This window comes from Elephantulus edwardii, unplaced genomic scaffold, assembly GCF_000299155.1.
Source record: "Elephantulus edwardii isolate Elephantulus edwardi_28Jun2011 unplaced genomic scaffold, EleEdw1.0 scaffold00263, whole genome shotgun sequence".
Taxonomy (NCBI): domain Eukaryota; kingdom Metazoa; phylum Chordata; class Mammalia; order Macroscelidea; family Macroscelididae; genus Elephantulus; species Elephantulus edwardii.
In genome coordinates this window covers 805935-826299 of record NW_006400013.1, presented here as the reverse complement: position 1 = coordinate 826299, position 20365 = coordinate 805935, and the positions used below count along the sequence as shown (strand labels likewise).

General features: G+C 43.2%; 1 protein-coding gene across 1 annotated transcript in view; it reads right to left on the bottom strand.

Annotated features, from left to right (window-relative positions):
* TLN2 (talin 2) overlaps positions 1-20365 on the bottom strand; it is a 282673-nt gene that overhangs the window by 177106 nt on the left and 85202 nt on the right. Inside the window, exons 24-29 of the mRNA XM_006899628.1 lie at positions 19826-19954; positions 16758-16860; positions 6625-6833; positions 4984-5103; positions 4332-4529; positions 3100-3239 (exon numbers count right to left, since the gene is read on the bottom strand). Coding sequence (XP_006899690.1) covers positions 3100-3239; positions 4332-4529; positions 4984-5103; positions 6625-6833; positions 16758-16860; positions 19826-19954 — 899 coding nt within the window. The remainder of the gene's footprint in view (positions 1-3099; positions 3240-4331; positions 4530-4983; positions 5104-6624; positions 6834-16757; positions 16861-19825; positions 19955-20365) is intronic.

The window sequence follows — 20365 nt, the reverse complement described above, 5'->3', positions numbered from 1 at the left end:
GCAGGATTTTGATGCGTGTGATGTTATTGATATTGTTTGATAATTTCCACACTCTCTTGGGTCACCTTTTTTTTGGGAAAGGGAATAAATATGGATCTCTTCCAGTCAGTTGGACAGAGAATTGTCCTCCAGATTTTTTTTTGCACAATTCAGAGTAAGACTCACCAACAACCTGTGTTATGTAGATGCTAACACTTTGCTTGCTGAAACTGAGGAGGATCTAAAATGCTTGCTGCAGAAGGTCAAGGACCACAGTCTTCAGTTTGGATTGAAGCTCAAAATTAAGAAGACAAAGATTGTCACCATTTGGCCAATTAGCAGCACCATGATGGATGGAAAAGAGATTGAGCTTGTAAACAGTTATAATTTGCTCCGCTCCACAATCAACACTCTTGGCACCAGCAGTCAGGAAATCAAAAGACAAATTGCATTGGAGAAAATCTGCTGTCAGGGACCTCTCCAAAATACTGGGAAGCAATGATGTCAGTCTAGAAGACTAAGGTGCACCTTATCCAGGCCATGGTCTTCATAATTACTTCCTATGCATCAGAGAGTTGGATAGTGACTAAGGAGGATAGAAGAAGAGGAGATGCCTTCAAGTTGTGTGCTGGAGGAGAGTCTTAAATATACCATAGATGGCCAAGAAAACAAACAAGTCTGTCTTGGAGAGGGTGAAACCAAGTTTCTCCTTGGAGGCTAGGATTTTGAAGTTCCATCGCACATACTTTGGGCACACTGGAGAAGGACATCACGCTCGGAAAGGTGGAGGGACAACAGAGGAGAGGAAGACCCCGGGTGAGATGGACTGATACAGTAACTAGGGTATTGGCGGTAGATGTGTCGGAGTCAGTGAGGCTGGCTCAGGACAGGGCAGGCCTCAGAGCAGCTGTGAGTTGCAGGCAACTTGACAGCACATAACAACAATATAGAATGTATTTCAGAACAACGGAAGAAACGGAAAAGTTTTCTGACCATGTCTAACTTCTCAAAGAACAATATGGGACAAGAGAGAACCAGAGACAAGTTTTAACCAATTATCCATTCAAGGAAGTTTAAGGATGACCTAGTACACACAGTTATTGTGCTGATGGGAAAGCTGAAAGGCTGAATGACCTCACCTACGCCACTCAGTTCTTCTTGTAGGCTGTCTCTGAGTCAGTCCCCAGCTCAAAGCAGCCTCACACATAACGGAAGGAACACAATGCTGCCCAGCCAGTGCTATCCTGAGCTGTCCAGCTATGACTGGCTGTAGATCGGACTGCTGGGATTCCCAGGCTTTTCATCAGTTGATTTCCAGGAGATTATCTAACCTTTTTTTTCTAGTCGGATTTAGTCTGGAAGAAGCTTCACTGAAACCTGGCTCAGCACGACAGGTGATGACTGATAATGAGCTACAATTGGCCACGAGTCAAATCTGAGTCTCAGGACGCACACGGAAAGCCAGAATTCGATCTTGAATCATCATGGCTACCCTGCCACTCAGTCAAGCCTTAAAGCTTAGACTAGAATTCAGGTTGCTTGCATCTGGAAACTTCTTAGAAGCACCACTGAAACCCCAGGAGGGAACAAGGACATGGAAAAGCAACTAAATAAATAACCAAATTGGGTCTTTTTTTAAAAGAGAAAAAGCAAACTGAAGTAGTGTTCTTTAAAAATCACTAATGAGTACATCTTGAAATAGATTTCCAATCACAATATATCTCCTAATGCTGCTTGCTGTGTGCCATTGAGTAGGAAACGACGCATAGCTGACCCTCCAGCAAGTTTTCCGCGCTGTAAATACAAGGGACTGTTGTCCATCTTTCTCCCTCGGAGAAGATGCTGGATTCAAACCATTTGCCTTTGGGTTGGTGGTACTACTTCTTAAAACTAGGCCACAAGAGCGCCCTCTATCTCTTAATTGTTGTTACTGTGTACTGTAGAGTTGGAACTGACCCATAGCTGACCCTGCGGCAGGTTTTCAGAGGCAGTTAACTGCACAAGAGGAGACTGCCCATCTTTGTCCTGTGGAGCAGCTGGTGGCCGCGAACAGCGTGCCTTTGGGATTTGCAGCACAGCTTCTTGCCACTAAGCCATCAAAGCTCCCTTAGTATTGCATTTAATCTCTCTCTGCTGTCAGATTTCTTCTATGATGCACAGGAAGTGCTACCAAATAATGCTAGAAAGGATGCCTACACCACCACAGAATCAAAAATACTCCATGGGTTCAGAAAAACGAATGCGGGAGTGCTAACCAAAGAGCTCCTTCATCGGCCACTGCTGTTTCTCCACACAACAGCCGCAGCTGATCTCTACTCACTCTGCTACTGTCACAGTTGCCCCGGAGCAGAAATTGTGGGGGATTACTCCGCTTCCGTGGGTGGAAGCAGCAGGCAGGGTGTACAGTGACGTCATTCTAAACCAGATTCATGTTTTCATATACTTTCCAAAACAATTAAAATAACTTTACTGTCATCGATACCCCACTCATCCTAAACTAATGCCTTTCTTCTTGAGATGGAGGGAACAAATTAAAAAATAAGTTAACACTGATGCCAAGTACATTGTAAGCACTCCGCCACTGGTCTATTGAAAGATCAGTTAAGTATTTTTTTTTCTTTGTATTTTTCAGTATTTTCTGATTTCCCCCTCAAATGAGCATGAACTACTTTTATCATCTTAAAGCTATCGAAGTACTTTAAAACAACTTAAGTGTTTTGGCTGAATAAGACCATGAATAGAAGTTAATGTTCTTGAATGATGTACGTGAAATATGTTGAAATCACTAACGTTTGCTTACATATATATTTCTATAATTAAAAACAAAGTTAAAAGAAAAATCCATTTAAGCCACTGCGTTTACACACCAACGGCAGCTTTACACCCGAGCAAGTCTTTAAAGAAAAAAAGCCTCTTTGAGAAGACAATAGACATTTTTAGTAGCGAAGCACATAAAAATGAGCCTGATTTATAAAATGCCAGAACTTCTATTACTGTCAACTCCACCTCTGATGATAAAGGGTCAATTTCAATTCTAAGCTTGGCAAAACTAGCCTTAGGTCACCCACATCTTCCTGATGACACTGACACTGTTAACCACACATTTTACCCTGCTCTTACCTTGCTGCTGCTGCCAGGAGATTTTTCGCATTAGGGGCGCCTGGATCAACAGAGAGAGACTTAGCTGCTAACAACAGCTTGCTGGATGCCATTGAGATATTCTTGAGGTTCCCTATCACTTGGATCTGGTCTTCTTTGGTCTGGAAGGTCAAAAGGAGCCAGTGTAATTAGGGGCTATCTGTGTCTCCTACGAGGCATTCAGTGAGAGCTAGGAGCAATGGCTCGAAGTGGAAGTGAGTTATCTGTAGAGATCACATTAAGCCCAATTAGTCTGCAGATGCCTAACTCGCAGAGACACAGACTGTGTCTACCTGTCCCCAAACAGATGTCCAGATCGAGAGGCATGCAACCAGAGCAGAAATCCATTCCCAAGTGGGCCAGCCAAGAACTGTGCTTTCTCACAAGCGGAGGCATAAAGAGAGGAGACAGAGAGTGAGTGTGAGAGTGTGTGTGTGTGTGTGTGTGTGTGTGTGAGAGAGAGAGAGAGAGAGAGAGAGAGAGAGAGAGAGACACAGAGAGAGAGAGAGCATCTTCCCTAACAATGCTGGAGTTGTCAAAGAGCTGTGCATCTCAGCCTGGCACAAACGGCCGACACTGTCTCGATATGCAGAGTTGATTATATCCCCGCAGTTCCTGAATCGGCTGCAGACATATTTCTCACCTGGCTTGCCATCTGAGAAACAGTGCTTTGTAGATAACATAGCAAGAAGGACTCTGAATATCTCTTTTAGGGAGCTCAGGAGAAACAGAAAACAGCTCTGCAAGCTGACACTAGACTGGTCATGCCTCCTTGTTGCAAGCAAGGGGTTTATCTGTGCATCAGAAAGAGGTCCGTTTTAATCATCTGACAGACAATCTTGGAGTCCCTTAAATGGGTCCAATGAATCTCAAACACATGATTGTTTTCACTCTATGACACTGTACTTTAAGTACTGTCCTAATCAATGCTAAATATTCTCCTCTTTCTGGTACCCTGCCTCCCAGTAATCTAAGTCATGTGGACTCTGCTGGAAGATCGTGGGAAAAGCAATCCCTCATCACCAAGATGCACTTTGCACATGAGTTGATAGCATCTCTGAGCATGCTATTCCTGTGAGCTCATGGAGGTTCCTGAGGCAGAGAAAGAATGCAGCGAGCCGTGGCCTGCTAACAGGTCCCCTGTTTCTTCATGTGCCCAATCAGCCTCCAAGGTGCATAGTTCATCAGAACAGCATGGTCCACTCTAAACCCACCTGAGCCTGGCCAGCCATCTCAATGCCGGCATCGAGGAATTCATCAAAGTCATCACTGAATTTTCCAGAGGCGGCTGCCAGCTCCCCACTCTGGGCCCGGGTGGCATGGACCACTTCCCCAGCAGACTGGTTCAGGTCAGCTGCTGCCTGGTTCAGCTCACTCTGGGCCTCCTGGAAAGGCTTTGTGCTTGGAGGGAGCTACAGGGGACAGAAAGCACATCCCATGAGCACTTTCCCTTTGTCCCAAAGGGATAAACGAAGCTGCACTCCCCAGGTTGCTCCTGAGTTATCGAGACTAAATGGTTCAGTGTGGTTTGAGTTCATACTACATCTGACAAGGGAAAGGCAAGCTGGCAAGGAAAACCAGAACTCATGAGGACAGGTTACCTGCTCAGACATCCCACAGAGGAGAGGTGAATGTAAAAAGCACACAGACAAATAAGCCAGCTGCTCTTGGATCAGAATGGAATTCCTCCATAAGGTTTAAAATCTTGTGTGACCTTTTAGAGGCAGGTCTCCAGGCCCATCATCGGATGGCCTCCTGGTAAACTTTCAGTTAGGAGCCACATCCTGGGCCAGCCAGCAGCAGCACTCACACCTCAAAAGCAGCCCATCCTCCCTGCGACTCTTCGCCAAGCCCAGAACCTCTCACCGAGTCCACCAGCAGCTTCTTGCTAGACTCTCCGATGCTCTTCAAGGCCACATCCACATCCTTCTGGCCGGGGAGGCAATTCACGCAGTTATTCAAGGAGTGGGAGACAGCTTTGGCCACCTGGAAGCATGGAGGAAGAGAAGTCCCATAAGGAAATGGCCCCTTAACTTTCACCTTAACTTCTGTCAGGAATGAACAGTGACAGTACACAGAGTGGAAACAGGAAGGGGATTCTTCTCACATCTCACGAGAGAAGGATATGACCCACAGCATCTACCTAATGTTGTTTATGACATTAAATCACTGTGCCCAGATCTCTCTTCCCCTTTGCCCCACGTATTAGTATTTAGTCTCTAGTTCAGAGGCTTATGTGTGAAGCAGTTGGATTTTGCAGGGTAAGTTCTCTTATTTTAGTTGAAAGTCGGGTGTGAACTGGTTGTTTTCATTTCTGTTCATAACTGTGTGTGAGCTTATTTGCCTGGATTTACTGGACTTAGCTATCAGCTGTGGGCTGGAAGCCTCTTGTATAAGTCAATCAGGACCCAGTAGGTGGGCCAATGACCTTGGTGGTTTTTGTTTGGGTGTTGGATTTTTTAAAAAATTGTGATTTTAATAAAAGTTTACAGAAAAGCTGGATTTTCATTAATTCATTTTTGCACATTTCCCTTCCTAGTTAATGTTTTCTTTTTTAAAAAGAATATTCATTCAGTGTTGCATAATTAGGTCTTTCTCATATTCTGTCTTGGCAGAGGGTCTGAGAGTGATACACATGTCCCACAGGGCCCCAAAGGCAGGTGAAATTATGGCTCTGGGACAGACCTGGTGCTAAAACAATACCTAATTTCAGGAGAAAACAGTTCCTTTCCTGAGAACCATGCTGTGGAGACCGAGGTGAAGTAGGTCTTGAGCTCTTAGAGCACCATATTCTAGCCCCATGCTTAGCAACCATCTGCTCTGGTCCTTCTCCACCTCACCCCGCCTACAGAGCACTTCCAACTAACTCAAGAGTTGCCCATGTGCAGCTGCCTTTTGGGATGTGTACGTAGCATCAAGTTTGTATTCCTTGGTATTAATACAAACTTGTCCTGGTTTAGTAAGTTAAAGGAAAGGTTGTCTGGAGGCAGGGGTATGCCATTCATTCCCCTTAACTGAAATCCTCTCTGTCTCAGGCTCATGTCTATAATTTTGCCTGGACAATGTGTAGCCAACTGGTTTCACTAATTCATTGGTGAATCAGCTGAAGGAGTGATGGAGAGCTGGACACAGGACATCAGCCTCACCTCTTAGGTGAAGAAGACTGATGCAGTTAAGCATACACAGGCGCCAAAGAAAACAGGTATAGCATGGCTTGTAAACTTCCAAAGACATATTTCAACAAAGCTCTCCCCTTTATTCTGCATCCCATTTATTCTTATATCCCATTCATTCTCTCTGTTGATTGTGAGTTAAATGAATCTCACTTTGAGCCACGGACTACTCGGAAGGTTTTTAAAAAAGGATCTGGTACGTGACTGGCGATGTTAGGACATTCTAGAAGATCTGGAAAAAAGCTCACTGAATCAGAGCACAGAGCCAGAAATGAGGTGTCCCAGCGATGGCCTCCCAGGGTAATGAAAGAACACTCCCGCAGGCTGACCTCACCTGAGCTAGCCTCTGCTGACTCTCAGCGTCTCCAGGTGCGATCAGGGCCTGCTTGGCTTCCTGGATGAGCATCGCCGAGCCCTCCATCACGTCTCGAGCCGAGTCCAACATGGCGTGCGCGGCGGCGGGGTCACTGGTGGAGGCAGCCACTCCCCGGGCGGCCTGGGCCAGTATTTTCAGAGCTTGTGCAGTCTCTCTAGCAGCCACTCCTGTGGACAAAAATGCATCACACCTTCTATCAGATTCCATTTAAAAAGTTACATTTATTTGACAGGAAGTCTCCAGACCAGGGCTTCCTTGAAGTAAGAGAATCCTATGACAGTGCCTGGCCATGGTGAACGCCAAGTTACTTTTTACATAATTTGAGTTAATGTGTTTTCTAAACTAGATCATAGCACCAGTCCATGGCCAATCTAGGAGAGATACTCAGAACAATCACAATGCTAAAAAAATTAAAAAATTCTCTTTGGCCTCTCCTTCTTTTGCTTCACATGTCCCCACTGCTAGAACACCGAGTTCATGGGAGAAGTAAATGGATGCACATAGGTTTATGGGAGGTTATTTAAGTTTGCTACCCACCGCCACCCCAATTGCTTTTTATGGATATAACTTACAACCATTAAAAATCTTTATGGGCAGCTCAACTACTATTTGGCATATGTATACATCCACATACATGACATCCAGATACAGATACAGGTCATTCCTATCATGCTGTGTCTATCTCTAACCGACACCACTCTTAAACAGTAAGTAACCACTCTTCTAGTATCTATACCTTGGACTGGTCTTAACTCTGGGCTCTGGTGCCCTAGTGGGAAAGGGGTTGTGCTGCCAACCCAAAGGCATGTGGTTTGAATCCACCATCTGCACTATAGGAGGAAGATGGGCAATCTCTTCCTGGGTTATTGTAAACCCTCTGGAGGGTCAGCTGTGAGTCCATTCTGACTCAATCCCATTAATAAAAAAGACTTAACTTACTGCTGTGAAGTTGGTTCCAAGTTGTAACAACCCTCCACTAGGTTTCTAAGGCTGCAGACCTTAATGGGAGGGGAGTACTCATCCATCTCCCTTCAAGCTGCTGGTGGATTTGAGGCACCAGGAACACACGGCGTTTTGGTGAGCTGCAAGACATGCTATGGACTATGCCACCGTAAAGAGCTTCCAACAGAACAGCATGCATTTTGGGGTTTGGCTCTTTTCTCTGATCATGAAGTTCTGAAATTCACACATGTTGTTAGATGTAGTAAACTTTTTGTTAGTTGTTTACTATTGTTGATAGGTACCATTAAGTTGAGTACAACTCACAGCAACCCTATTAACAGCCAACCTGAACCCTGCTCTATCTTGAACCATCCTCATCTCTGACATATACTAGAGCCCACTGCTGAAGGCACCGTATCAGTTCATCTCATTGGGTGGTCTTCGTCTTCTTCACTGATGCTCCATCTTTCCAAGCATGAGATCCACTGCCAAGGAATAGCCTCATCTAGCTTTATGGCCAAAGAATGAAAGGTGAAGCTTCGCCATCTTTGCCTCCAAGGAGCATTCTGGCTGCACCTTTTGTTCTTTTGGCAGTCCATGGGATGTTCAGTACTCTTCTCAAGCAACATAACTCAAAGGCATCAATCCTTCTTCTGTCACCTGTATTCACTGTCCAGCTCTCTGATGCTTAGCAGGTGACTGAGAAGATCATGGTCGGAATCACCTGTACCTTAGCCTTTCAACTAACAATTTCTCTTCAGCATTTTGAAGAGGTTCCTGATAGGAGACTTGCTTTTTAGTACTCCATTATATAAAAATGTCAGAAATAATTTTTCCATTTTTTTTTTTTATGAACATTTGGGAAATTTCCAGATTGAGTCTGTTATAGATGAATCTACCAAAGTTTGTATGTATGCATTTCGGTGGACAAATGGACTAAATTCTCTTGGGTATAAATGTAGGAATTGAATTGTTGGATCATAGTGTAAATATATGTATTTATCTATAAGAAAAGGCGTAAAAGAGTTTTTCAGGAAAGTTGGACCATTTTATGCTCTACCAGCAATTTGTGAAAACTCCACTTGTTCTCTGACCTCGTTGTCACTTAGTATTATGAGACATTTTTAGCAGAAATGGGTGTACAGTTGCATTTCACTGAGGTTTTAGTTTGCATCCCCCAAATAAGTAATGATATTGAGCACCTTTTAATATGCCTATTGGCCAGTTAGATGTCCTCTTTGTCATTTGTTTGTTACTTCCTATAAACTAATAGCATGACCTCATGCTGAACAGCGAAAGCCTTACAACATGGCATTAGGTACCTGGTATACTCACGAACGAGGTACAGCCTGGACGTGCCAGGAGGCATGACAAAACCAACGATCAAAGAACCACAGCGCAGCTGACCGCAGGGCTCATCACACTGAACCATTTCCTAGGTCCTTCCCTCACACTGAGAGACTTCATCCCAAAAACCCACTGGAAGAAGCAGAGCCAGAGCCAGACCTGAGGTTGCCCTTGGTACAGAGAGCTACAAGGACTTCTCGTTGGAACACGCGCTGGAACATCTGCATAAAAATACACAAATCACTCTCTCTCACCCAATGAACCTGGAAATACTAACTGACTAGAAGGCTTCCTTAGCTGGTCCCCTCGGTGCCTTCTCTGCGTGGCCCTCACCAGCAGCTACATTGGCGGGGTCGCACAGCTGCAGTTGGTGGTCTTCTTGCTGCTGAGGAAGAAGCTCCATAACAGAATAAAAGTGTGTGAAAGGCCCCCTGATCCGTAAAACAAGACAGCTCGGCAGTGCTGCAGACTCTCTAATTTCTAAATATTTAGTAAGTCACACAGCTGGGACCTATCTCTACAATCTAATGAAGGCCAATTAGAAAGCGGCCAATCCACCATTTAGGACAGGGCCCTTCCGACTGGAGAGAGCAGCTTACAGAATGAAAGTATTTGAAAGAGTCCGGGTTCGTTGGTTTGATGTATTTATTTTTTTTTAAATGGCAGCGGAATCTAGATGAGAAATCAAAAAGGATAAATACAGTTAAGATGAAGAAAAGCGACAGGGACAGCAGATGGTGACTTGATCTTATGTTTAAGCTTTCGCATGGAGCTGTTACTACTCAAAGAGCACCAGATGTGGTTAAGACAACATCTCAGCTCTGACCCCGCTGGGGAGCCTACGTGTTCTCTCTCTCTGGGTCTCAGTTTCTCACAAGTTTTAGGAAAGCTGAGACCCCAGCTGTGATCACAGAAGACTCTAGGCTATGATTTCTAGACCATTCTTCTTATACTCCACAGAGTGTCCTGAGTCTACTTCAATTTCAGTTGGACCTATATTTGGGAAATAAAACATTTATAATTTGCAAATTAGAAGAGAGTCGATGCAAAAATCACTCAATGAGAATTCTTTTAAAAATGCAAACAAGTTCCAAAAAAACAGAAACCACAGAGCTAAACTCCAAATGCCTAAGGCTGTTCGTCACACAATTCCTGCTGCGGCCTCACTGGAAAGCTCAAGGCATTGCCAGGCTCTCCTAGAGAGAGCACATCAAAAAGAAATACACATCTTCAGAAAGATGGAACAAGGCCCCTAGGGGCCAACAGAAAGCCCGTGACCAGCTAAGCTGAATTTGTCACATCTTCACTGGTAATCACTGTCAGATCAGGAGCTCCTGTCCTAGCAAATGTTGTTGTTATGGGCTCTCCTGTCACTTGTGATTCAAAGCGACCCTATATACAGCAGCTCTGAACCCTGCTCTATCCTGTGCCATTCTTATTGTCACCGACTCACCTACACTCATTACCCCAGTCACTAAGTCAACTGATCTCATTGAGGGTCTTCCTCTCTTGCGTTGCCCCTCCAACCTCCTGAGCATGACATCCCTCTCTAAGGACTCGTCTCTACTCGCAACATGTCCAAAGTATGTCAGACAAAGCCTCAGAATCCTTGCCTCCAAGGAGTAGTCTGGTTTCACCCTCTCCAGAATGAACCTGTTTGTTCTCCTAGCAGTCCATGGTATATTCAATACTTTTCTCCAGCACCACAGCTCAAAGGCATCAATTCTCCTTCTATCATCCCTAGTCATCGTCTAGCTTCCTGATGCATAGCAAGTTATCGCGAAGACTATGGCCTGGATCATGTGCACCTCTGTCTCCAGACTGACACTGTTGCTCTTCAGGGCTCCAGATAGGTCGCTGACAACAATTCGTCTTTTAATTTCTTGGCTGCTGTTACCAAGAGTTTTGATTGTGGAGCCCAGCAAACTGAAGCTGTTAACAGTCTCAGTCTCTTCACCATCTACCATGATGCTGTCAAACAGCGCAGCGGTGTGACCCTTCAAATGAAACCATCCCCAAAGTGAAGCGTGCATCACAGTTCTGGAGCTACCTGTGGGGAAATACTAAAGCAGACTTCTTTTTAATATAACCACAATCCTTTGAAGATACAGATTCTCCTTGCCACCTGCCTCTTCTATTCTGTGGCAGAGTCTTAAAAAGAAACTAGAATGATGTGAAATACAGAATTCCTTATAACCATTGTTCTTTAACAGAACTCACGTAGACTGTATGTGAAAATAGTATTGGGTCACACCATTTTACAATCCCACCAACAGTGTGTAAGAGTTACCACCTCTCCACTTTTATAAAACATAATGCATGAAAATGACTATGAAACATAATGTGAATGAAGAATAATGTAAAACATATGTATACGAACTTGGTAAGCAAACCATTAAAAAAGCAAACAACAGTACTGGGTCAAAATAGTGTGTGTCAAACCAGTGAGTTTTCAAAGTAAAACCCAGGTAATGGCATAGATTTTTGATCCAGCTCAGAGAATCCAAAAAAGAAGTTTTCTGACTCTGTAACAGTACACAGCCAGGCAGATGTGTATCCTGAACACTGCACTAGCCAGACAAAAAGCTCATTAGCAACAGAATGCAGGCCAGTGGTAGCTAACAAGTAATTTCTGGATAGTCCCTACATCTTAGTTTGTAGACAAGGGACTTGAGACCCTGGAAGAAGGTGTCTATATTTGTGCTTTCTTTCTTAGCTACTTTACATTGTTCAATTATCTTGAAATTACCTTCAAAAAGGAGAGCAGTAACCTCCTGATTCCTAAAACCAATGGCTGTTTCTTAAATTTACACCTCACATGACTTTCAGGGCAGCAACTGCGTTGGCTCCAAACACAGTCCTTTTTCCTGGTGATCTTGCTCTCTCCATGGCTGGATGTTGTCATTTCTCCAAAGGTTTCTATTCAATTGCTCAGCTGTCTCCTTAAATAGTTGGGATTAGATTTTATACAGTGTCTTCCTCTCTCTAGGCATACTTATTTACCTCTATGGTTTCAATCATTATCATTTGACTACTAATCTCTCAATTTACACCACCAGCCAAGCCAAATGACTAGCTGCCAAATGTGCTCCTGTGTTTGGCTATCCTGCTGCCAATCAAACCAAAAGCAGTGGAAGCAGAACTCGGCACCTCTGAACTCCACGCTTGGATTCACTTTCCAGTGGCCCAATGCTCTCCCTCACAGTGATGAATACAACTCTTAGTCCAGTTATCAGGCCTTAAAAAGTTTCCCTTTTATCATCTTTATCTACATTTAGCCGGTTTCTTACTGGTCATCAACAACTGTCACCTGTCTATTTCATTAATCCTCCCTTCTCTCCACCGCAGCCACCATCACCTTTTATCTGGATTAAGGCACCAGCCCTTGCTGCTCTCACTGCCTTCAACTTGGTTGCCCACTAATCCATTCGGCAAACACAGGGGAGAACAATATATACACATATATAGCAATCTGAACTACACACCACAGTGGGAAACTCTTCAATATTTTCAAATGCCCATAGCTTGAAATTTTTTTTTTCAACTGTTATAAGAGGCCCTTTTGGATCTGACTATTCCTGTCATTTTTTTCTTACTCTCATAAGAGTTGTTTTATAGCTGTCTTGTAGTTATAGGTGTTGTTGTTGCTGTCGATTGCCTTCGAGTCAAGCACAACTCATAGCAACCCTATGAACAAAAGTCCTGAAGCCTCTCTACAACTATCGACAGTTATCAACGTTCATAGAGTTTCCAGAGGCAAGCTGTTAGTAGTATCATTGCAGTATAATCTTACAGTTGTATTGTAGATTGTAGTATAGTGGTAGTCTTATAGCTGAACCTTTCTCACTTCCTGCAGCCAGTCTCTTTTTCTGTCATGGCTGGGACTTTTTCTGTCATGGTTGGGACTTCACATGTTATTCTTGCTTATACAGCCACCTTTCCAATGTTCCCACAAACTAAATTATGCTGCTTCATCTTTTCCACGTATCAACTAGAGCTCCTGCTATACTGGATGAGCCAGTCATCAGATGAAGCAACTGCTAAACCAGTCTTCTTTCTACAAAGATACATTTCATGAACCACATAAAATCTAAGGAAATTTCAGAAATATCTGAAAATGTTAGAAACTTAAATCTTTCAAACTTCCTATACTTTTAGATAATTATTCATATTTTGTCTTTCCTTAGAATGTTTAAGGACTTCTAAACAATCTTCTAAACCTCGATCAGGTATTAACTATGTTCTGGATTAATGCCTTATGAAAGTTCTGAAATTTTCCCTTATTCCCTATTAGGATAGAGATATACATTCTCATACTGAGTGGCTTGACCCAAGCCATGGTGTTTCTAACCATCACATATACATTTGGAAGTTGGGCACTGAATAATGGAAACTAAAGTTGTGATGCCTTTGAATTGTGGTATTGGCAGAATATTGAATATACCATGGATGTTGTTGTTATGTGCCATAAAGTCACCTGCGACTCATAGTGACCCGATATACAACAGCCCTAAACCCTTCTTATGCTGTGCTGATCTTATTGCCTCTGACACACCTACCCCCACTATCCTAGTCACTGAATCAATCCATCTCATCAAGGGTCTTCCTCTCTTGCACTGTCTCTCCACTCTCCCAAGCATGACATCCCTCTCTAAGGACTGATCCCACCTTGCAACATGTCCATAGTATGTCAGACAAAGCCTCAGAATCCTTGCCTCCAAGGAGCAGCCTGGTCTCATGCTCTCAAGGACAAACTTGTTTGTTCTCCTAGCAGTCCATGGTATATTTAATACTTTTCTCCAGCACCACAGCTTAAAGGCATCAATTCTCCTTCTATCATGCCTAGTCATTGTCCAGCTTTCCAATGCATAGCAAGTAACTGCAAAGACCATGGTCTGTATCAGGAGCACCTTAAGCCTCCAGACTGACATTGTTGCTCTTCAGTACTTTGGAGAGGTCTCTGACAGCAGACTTTGCCAAAGCAATTTGTCTTTTAATTTCCTGGCTGCTTGTACCAACAGTGTTGACTGTGGAGCCAAGGAAACTAAAGCTGTTAACAATCTCAATCTCTTCACCATCCATCATGATGCTGCCAATGGTTAGAATGTCAATGCTGCCCAGTGGTGAGAATCTTTGTTTTCTTAATGTTGAGCTTCAATGAATATTGAAGGCTGCAGTCCTTTACCTTCTGCAGCAAGCACTTCAGGTCCTCCTCAGTTTCAGCAAGCAGGGTTGTGTCACCTGCATAACGCAGATTGTTGATGAGTCTACCTCCAATCCTGATGCCACATTTCTCCTCCTAGAGCCCAGCCTCCTGGATAATCGTTCCACAAATAGATTGAAAAGATATGGAGATAAAACATATCCTTGGCGTACACCCTTCCGAATTTTGAACCATGCAGTGTTGCATTGCTCTTTTCTGATGACTGCTTCTTGGCCCAAGTATAAGCTCTGTATAAGCACAATCAAGTGATCTGGAATTCCTATTCTTCTCAGAGTCAGCCACATTTTGTTGTGACCTACACAGTCAAATGCCTTTGCATAGTCAATGAAACACAGATAGATATTCCTGTGGGACTCTGGGCTTTCAGCCAAGACTCATCTGACATTAGCTATAATTATCTCTAGTGCCACAGACTCTTCTAAATCCAGCCTGCACTTCAGGTAGTTCTCTATTGATGTGCTGTTCCAGCTGTTTTTGGATAATCTTCAGCAGAATCTTGTCAGCATGTGATATTAATGATATTATGATAGTTAAAAAAGAAGTACCAATAAGTCTGTCTTGGAATATATACAGCCAAAATGTTTCCTAGAAGCAAGGATGATAAGATTTTTGTCTCGAATACATTGAGTGTATTATTAGGAGGGGCCGGTCACTAGAAAAGGACATCATGCAGGGTCAAGTAGAGAGCTGGGGAAAAAGAGGAAGACCCTCAACAAGAAGGACTGACACAACAATGGCTGCAACAAGAGGCTCAAAAGGAGCAGCCACTGTCAGGAGGGTGCAGGGCCAGTGTGCTGTTCTGCTGTACACAGGGCCTCTGTGATTAGGAACCAGTTCAATAGACGCTCACATCAGCATCCCAGGATGTTTCCCGGTGATATAAACAGATGGTAGTAATCTCAGTCTCTCTGTCTCTCTCTTCCTCCCAGTTATAAATATTTTAATAAAATGCAGCATATTAAGGGGAAAGTACAAGAATTGAATTTTGGTGGGTTTTAAAAAAAATTTTTACACAATTACAAAATGGGTAAAAGACATGGAAAGATTTTTCACAGAGGAACATATTCAGATGGCCAACATACACATGAAGAAATGTTCCAAATCACTGGCAATGAGCGAGAGATGTAAATCAAAACCACAAGGAGATAGCACCTCACCCCAGTAGAAGTGGTAGTAGTCTTTATCTACTAGCCGAAAGTCTAGCAGTCTGAACCCATCTGAGAGACCTTGAGAAACAGGTCTGGTGATGTGCTTCTGAAAGGTGACAGCCTCCCCAGCCCTCTGAGGCAGTCCTACTCTACACACATGGAGTTGTCATGAGGCAGAACAGACTTCCCAGCAGCCAATAATCCATCACACCCAGAGCAAAACCCCACAACCCACTTATCCAGCCAGATTCCTCTTCTAGTGCTTCTCAGGCCTTCAAGCTTTTTTCTACTTATTTCTTTTGTTGTTATTGGACATCAATGCCTCATTTATACTTTTATATCACAATAATATTTTCTCATCACAGCATGTCCTCAACATTCTCCTCCCCCTATATAAACCACTTTTTATTTCAATTAGATTTTCTCTTCTAATATTTCTTGATTCTGAACAATCTGTTTATACAGAAACAGCTTGATTTTTCAATTTTGGTTGTTCACAGACTTCCTACTATGCCTACTTCCCGTTATCATAACATTTCCTTTCTTATGCAGATTCCTGCAGTTGGTAATTACACTCTCTTTTCCTCAGATGCACTCTTGCTTAAAGATTGCCTGCCTTCCCAAGTACTTGACGCCTCTAACAGCTGATCTTTTCCAGGGTTTTGCAGCACAAATCCCTTCGCTTTGGGGTGGTTTACCTACACCTGGAGAACCTTATGTCTTTCTTTGTTGCCCTTCATCAATTACCATTCATTTGTCTCTCTCCATCCTGGAAAATGTCACTGACATGTTACTTGTTACCACCTCTCCTGCTCTCTTTGCTCCTTTTTATTCTTTTAATCTTACAGTAGTGTTTTAGGAGGGCCAGATAGTCCCAGGTGTCTACACTGCTGTTTGTTTATTCACTAAGAGAGGTGATTAAAAAATGGCTCAAAGGAATATTGTTTTCATCTCTGTGTGCTTAGTAGAGGGACTCTGGTAGCCTAGTGGTAAGGAGCTGCACTGCCAACCGAAAGGCCTGTGGTTCAAATCCACCAGCCCCATTGCATGGTCAGCTATGAGATGGTTCCAACTTGACAGCACATCCCAACAACAACATGCTTAGTATTAATTAAGTCTAAAACAAAACGCTGGGGAAATATATGTTGTTGTTGGTAGTGATTTCTGTCGAGTCGAACACAACTCATAGCAGCCCTATGAATGAAAGACCTGAAAACTCTTTCTATAACTATTGTCATTTCTCAAAGTTCATAGAGTTTTCAGAGGCATGTTGTTTAGGAAATGGAATATACAGAGCTGCTTAAAAAACAATCAAACAAAAAAAGAAGTCACATTTATTATCATATCAATGAAGTCACTGTCACGTCGGACACCCGCCCTTACGTGGTCTTCCCTGGCTGCGTGGCAGTACTAAAGGCCCAGGAGCTCACCTGTGTAGTGCTCATTGCCTTGGGCAGCACAGGTCAGCAGCTGCGCCATGGAGGACCCCACTGCTTTAGAGGTGCTTCCCAGGTCCTGAGCACATTTTTCCAGCTGTAAGAATAGCGGAGCAGGAAAGTAACATCCAGTGAGGTCTTAGAATATACTAGAAAAGTAAAGCAGATCAAAATTTGGCTTTAGCTATTTCCCACATAAAACATGCAAAACACTGAGAAATAGCAGGGTGATACGGGGGAATGAGCCCAAGCTTTGGAACAGACACATCTTGGGTCAACCCCTCTTTCCTACACACACCTCTTAATTACCAGCTATGTGAGATGAGGGGAAGTAACTGAAGCTCTCCAAACCCCGTTTTCGGGGCACCTCATAATACCTCGCTCAGAAGGTTTTCAGAGAATTAATGGAGGTACTCAACAAATGGTAGCTATTAGTATTATGCCATTGGAAGCTAATTTAGAAAGTCTGCAACAAATCCTTAGCGGGGAATTAATTATATCTTGGCAGGAAGTGGGCAGACATCCAGCTGCACCACCTTCCTGGCATGTGGGGCCATTAACATTGTTCAATTTGATCATTATACGTTGAGGGATTCCAACTGAAAGGAAATGCGGAAGTCGGGGCTTGGATTGGCAAATGAGATTATGAAAATGGGCAAAATGCTGGTTTCCCATGAACAGCATGTCGTCTTGCTTTGTAAATGGAATAAATAGTTCTGAGGACAAAGTGAGTAAAGACCTAGGGTACAGATGATTATCTGATTGCTAGATGAGGGCACTTTGAGTGAGAAGCCCTAGGCACCCAGCAGCAGTGCACAAGGATGTGGGCATTTTTAGCCTTGGGACCTGTTTTCCTAGAGAGGTAGCACCTTTGAATAAAAAAATGCTTGGTTTATTATAGGCAACAATATATTAAAACACACTGGTGTTTGGGGTGGGGAGTAGACTTTTAAAATTGTTATCATTGTTACTTGTATTCTAACTGACCAGTTGTTTTAGGGAACAGTAGAATTTATGTCTTGTCAGCTTCGCAGCTTCCCTTGGGCTCTGGGGAGTGCAGAAGTTTGCAAAGAAAAATCAAACCAAAGCCAGTGGGCCAGTCTTGACTTTTATCACTAGCTGCGTGACCTCAGTTAACTTAATGTCTTTGAGCCCTTGTTTCTCCATCTTTACAATTAGAGTACCTAGATTATTAGGGAAGAGAGGGAGAAGGCAGTAAAAAGAAAACTCTGGGTGAAAGGAAGGGCAGTGCACAATAAGGGGTTGATTAGACAATATACAATGATTAATGCCGAAGGGAGCTCTAGTGGTCTAGTGGGTAAGGAGCTGTGCTGCTAACACATAGGCAGGTGGTTCAAAGCCACGAGCTGTTCCTTCAGAGAAAGATAAGCAATCTCTTCCCACGTGATAAAACAGCTTCTGAAAATGCAGTGGAAGGTCAGCTGTACTGAGTTGATTCTACTTCAAAGGCAATGACTGAGTTAATGTTTTAAAACAAAATATCTATAAATTATGAATGATTGTATGAAAACACTATCTGATTTATAAATCTTCACTCAAAAACAATAATTTTTTTTTCTTCTGAGTACTTCTTATCTCCCAGGTATGGTTCTATGGTGGAGCAGATGCCCCTGAAGTCCTTTTATATTATAAAACTCTTCATTTCCGTCAAAAAGCAGAATTAGTTAAGGGTGATCAAAAGATCAAAAGCCTAGGTTTTGGAATCCGTGGATCTGGATCCAAATGTTGGCTTTGACATTAACTAATAGATCTCAGTGGGACAACCAATGTCAACCTCTGCACTCTACTTCATCTACTATAAAATGAGAATGCAGCTTGCTCATAGGTTACTGCTGGGATAAACCAGGTTGATTGTGTGTGTGTGTGTGTGAGTGTGTGTGTGTACAGTGCTTAATAATGAAACATGTAAGCTTTGTCTCTCATACTGTAGACATGTTGTTCAGAGAGGCTATTCTTTGGGAAGAGATTTCATGCTTAGAAAGGTGGAAAGTCAGCAAAAGAGAGGAAGATGCCCAGCGAGACGGACTGACACCATGAATGCAGCAATGGGCTCAGGTGTATCTGGGATAATGAGGATCAACAGGACAGGGCAGGATTCAAATCTGTTGTTCTGAGGGTTTCTATGAGTTGTACTCAGTTCAATGGCACCTAACAAGAAGTGTTGGTATTTTGTTAGCATGGTCAAAAATGCAGGGAAAGAGATTAAAAGTGAGGTGGTGGTGGTAGTTGTGTTCTGTCAGAAGAGATCAATAGCTGACCCTGCAGAGGGTTTTCAGAGGTAGTTAACTGCATGGGAGGAGAGCGCCCATCCTTCTCCCACTAAGCAGCTGGTGGATTCAAACTGCATGCCTTCAGGATTGCAGCACAGCTTCTTACCACTAGACATGTAAAATTTAGTCAAAACAACAAAAATCCTGACATATGCGCCAAGAGGTTTCAATTAAATTTAAAGAGATAAAATTTAAATTAAATTTGATGTCTTGTGTCATAATTTCACCTGAAATTATAAGCCTGTATTCAAATGCTTTGTCATTGGCAATCCCTTTTCATTAAGGAGATATCTTTTAAAGTATGACTATTAAAAATGTTCTGAGCTTGTAACTTCATGGCTGACCATTAATAAACATATACATGGACACAAGACATGTGAGAAGAGACTTGCCCACAGGTAGTTAGGATATAGCTGATTCTAGAAGCCAGAAGTCCTAGTTCATACCTGGGTCCTCCACCTGCACCTTGAATTCTCTGCAGCAGATCAGCTGCAAACCGTACTATTTGTCGTGTTTATGAAGGAGGAGGATAAATATTAATGGACCCTGGTTCATTCCCAGACAAAACCCAGGAAAGCACAGGGAGAGCCACCCCAGGGATCCTTCGGTGTAATCTCAATGTCAGTGCACTTCTCAAGAAACACGAATCTCCTAGGAATTTTCATTCAACATGCATGAAATTCAGGCACATTAAGCCTAGTTTATAAAAATGCCCTAATATCATCTTAATTAAAGGCTGCCTCCACCCCGCAGCCAACTCGACAAGCTTACTGTCTCCCCTGGAAGCGGCTTCAGCTGACTCTCCACGGCAGCCATCTTGGCGTCCTGCAGTTCGTTCTTCAGGGTCTGCACCGTGTTCAGAGCGGAATCGATTTCCATAGGGCCACAGGCTTCGTGGGCCTGCAAACAGGATTGGGAATATTGCACACAATCAGCCTGGGAAAAGGTTCCCTGACACGAGGCAACACATGGACTGCCACACTCAGCAGAGCCAAGGATTCTCCAAAGCTGGGAGCAAGAGGGCAGAACAGCGGACGTACTTCCCAAGAGAGGATAGTCATCGTCAGTTAGGATTTGGGCCCTAACTCCACCACATGATCACTTATGTCCGCCTCCTAACTAGATTTACTCAAAATCTCGCTGAAGCTCTTTTTCTCCGACTTGCACCAGGATCTAGACTAGGAGGATTCTTTTTTTTTTTTTTTTATGGTGAGAAAAATTTATTACATTTAGAATTAGCCCGCTGGACTCAGTTTAGATGATCCCAATTTTGTTGGCAACATCCAAAGCATCATAATCAGGAGCAAGTCG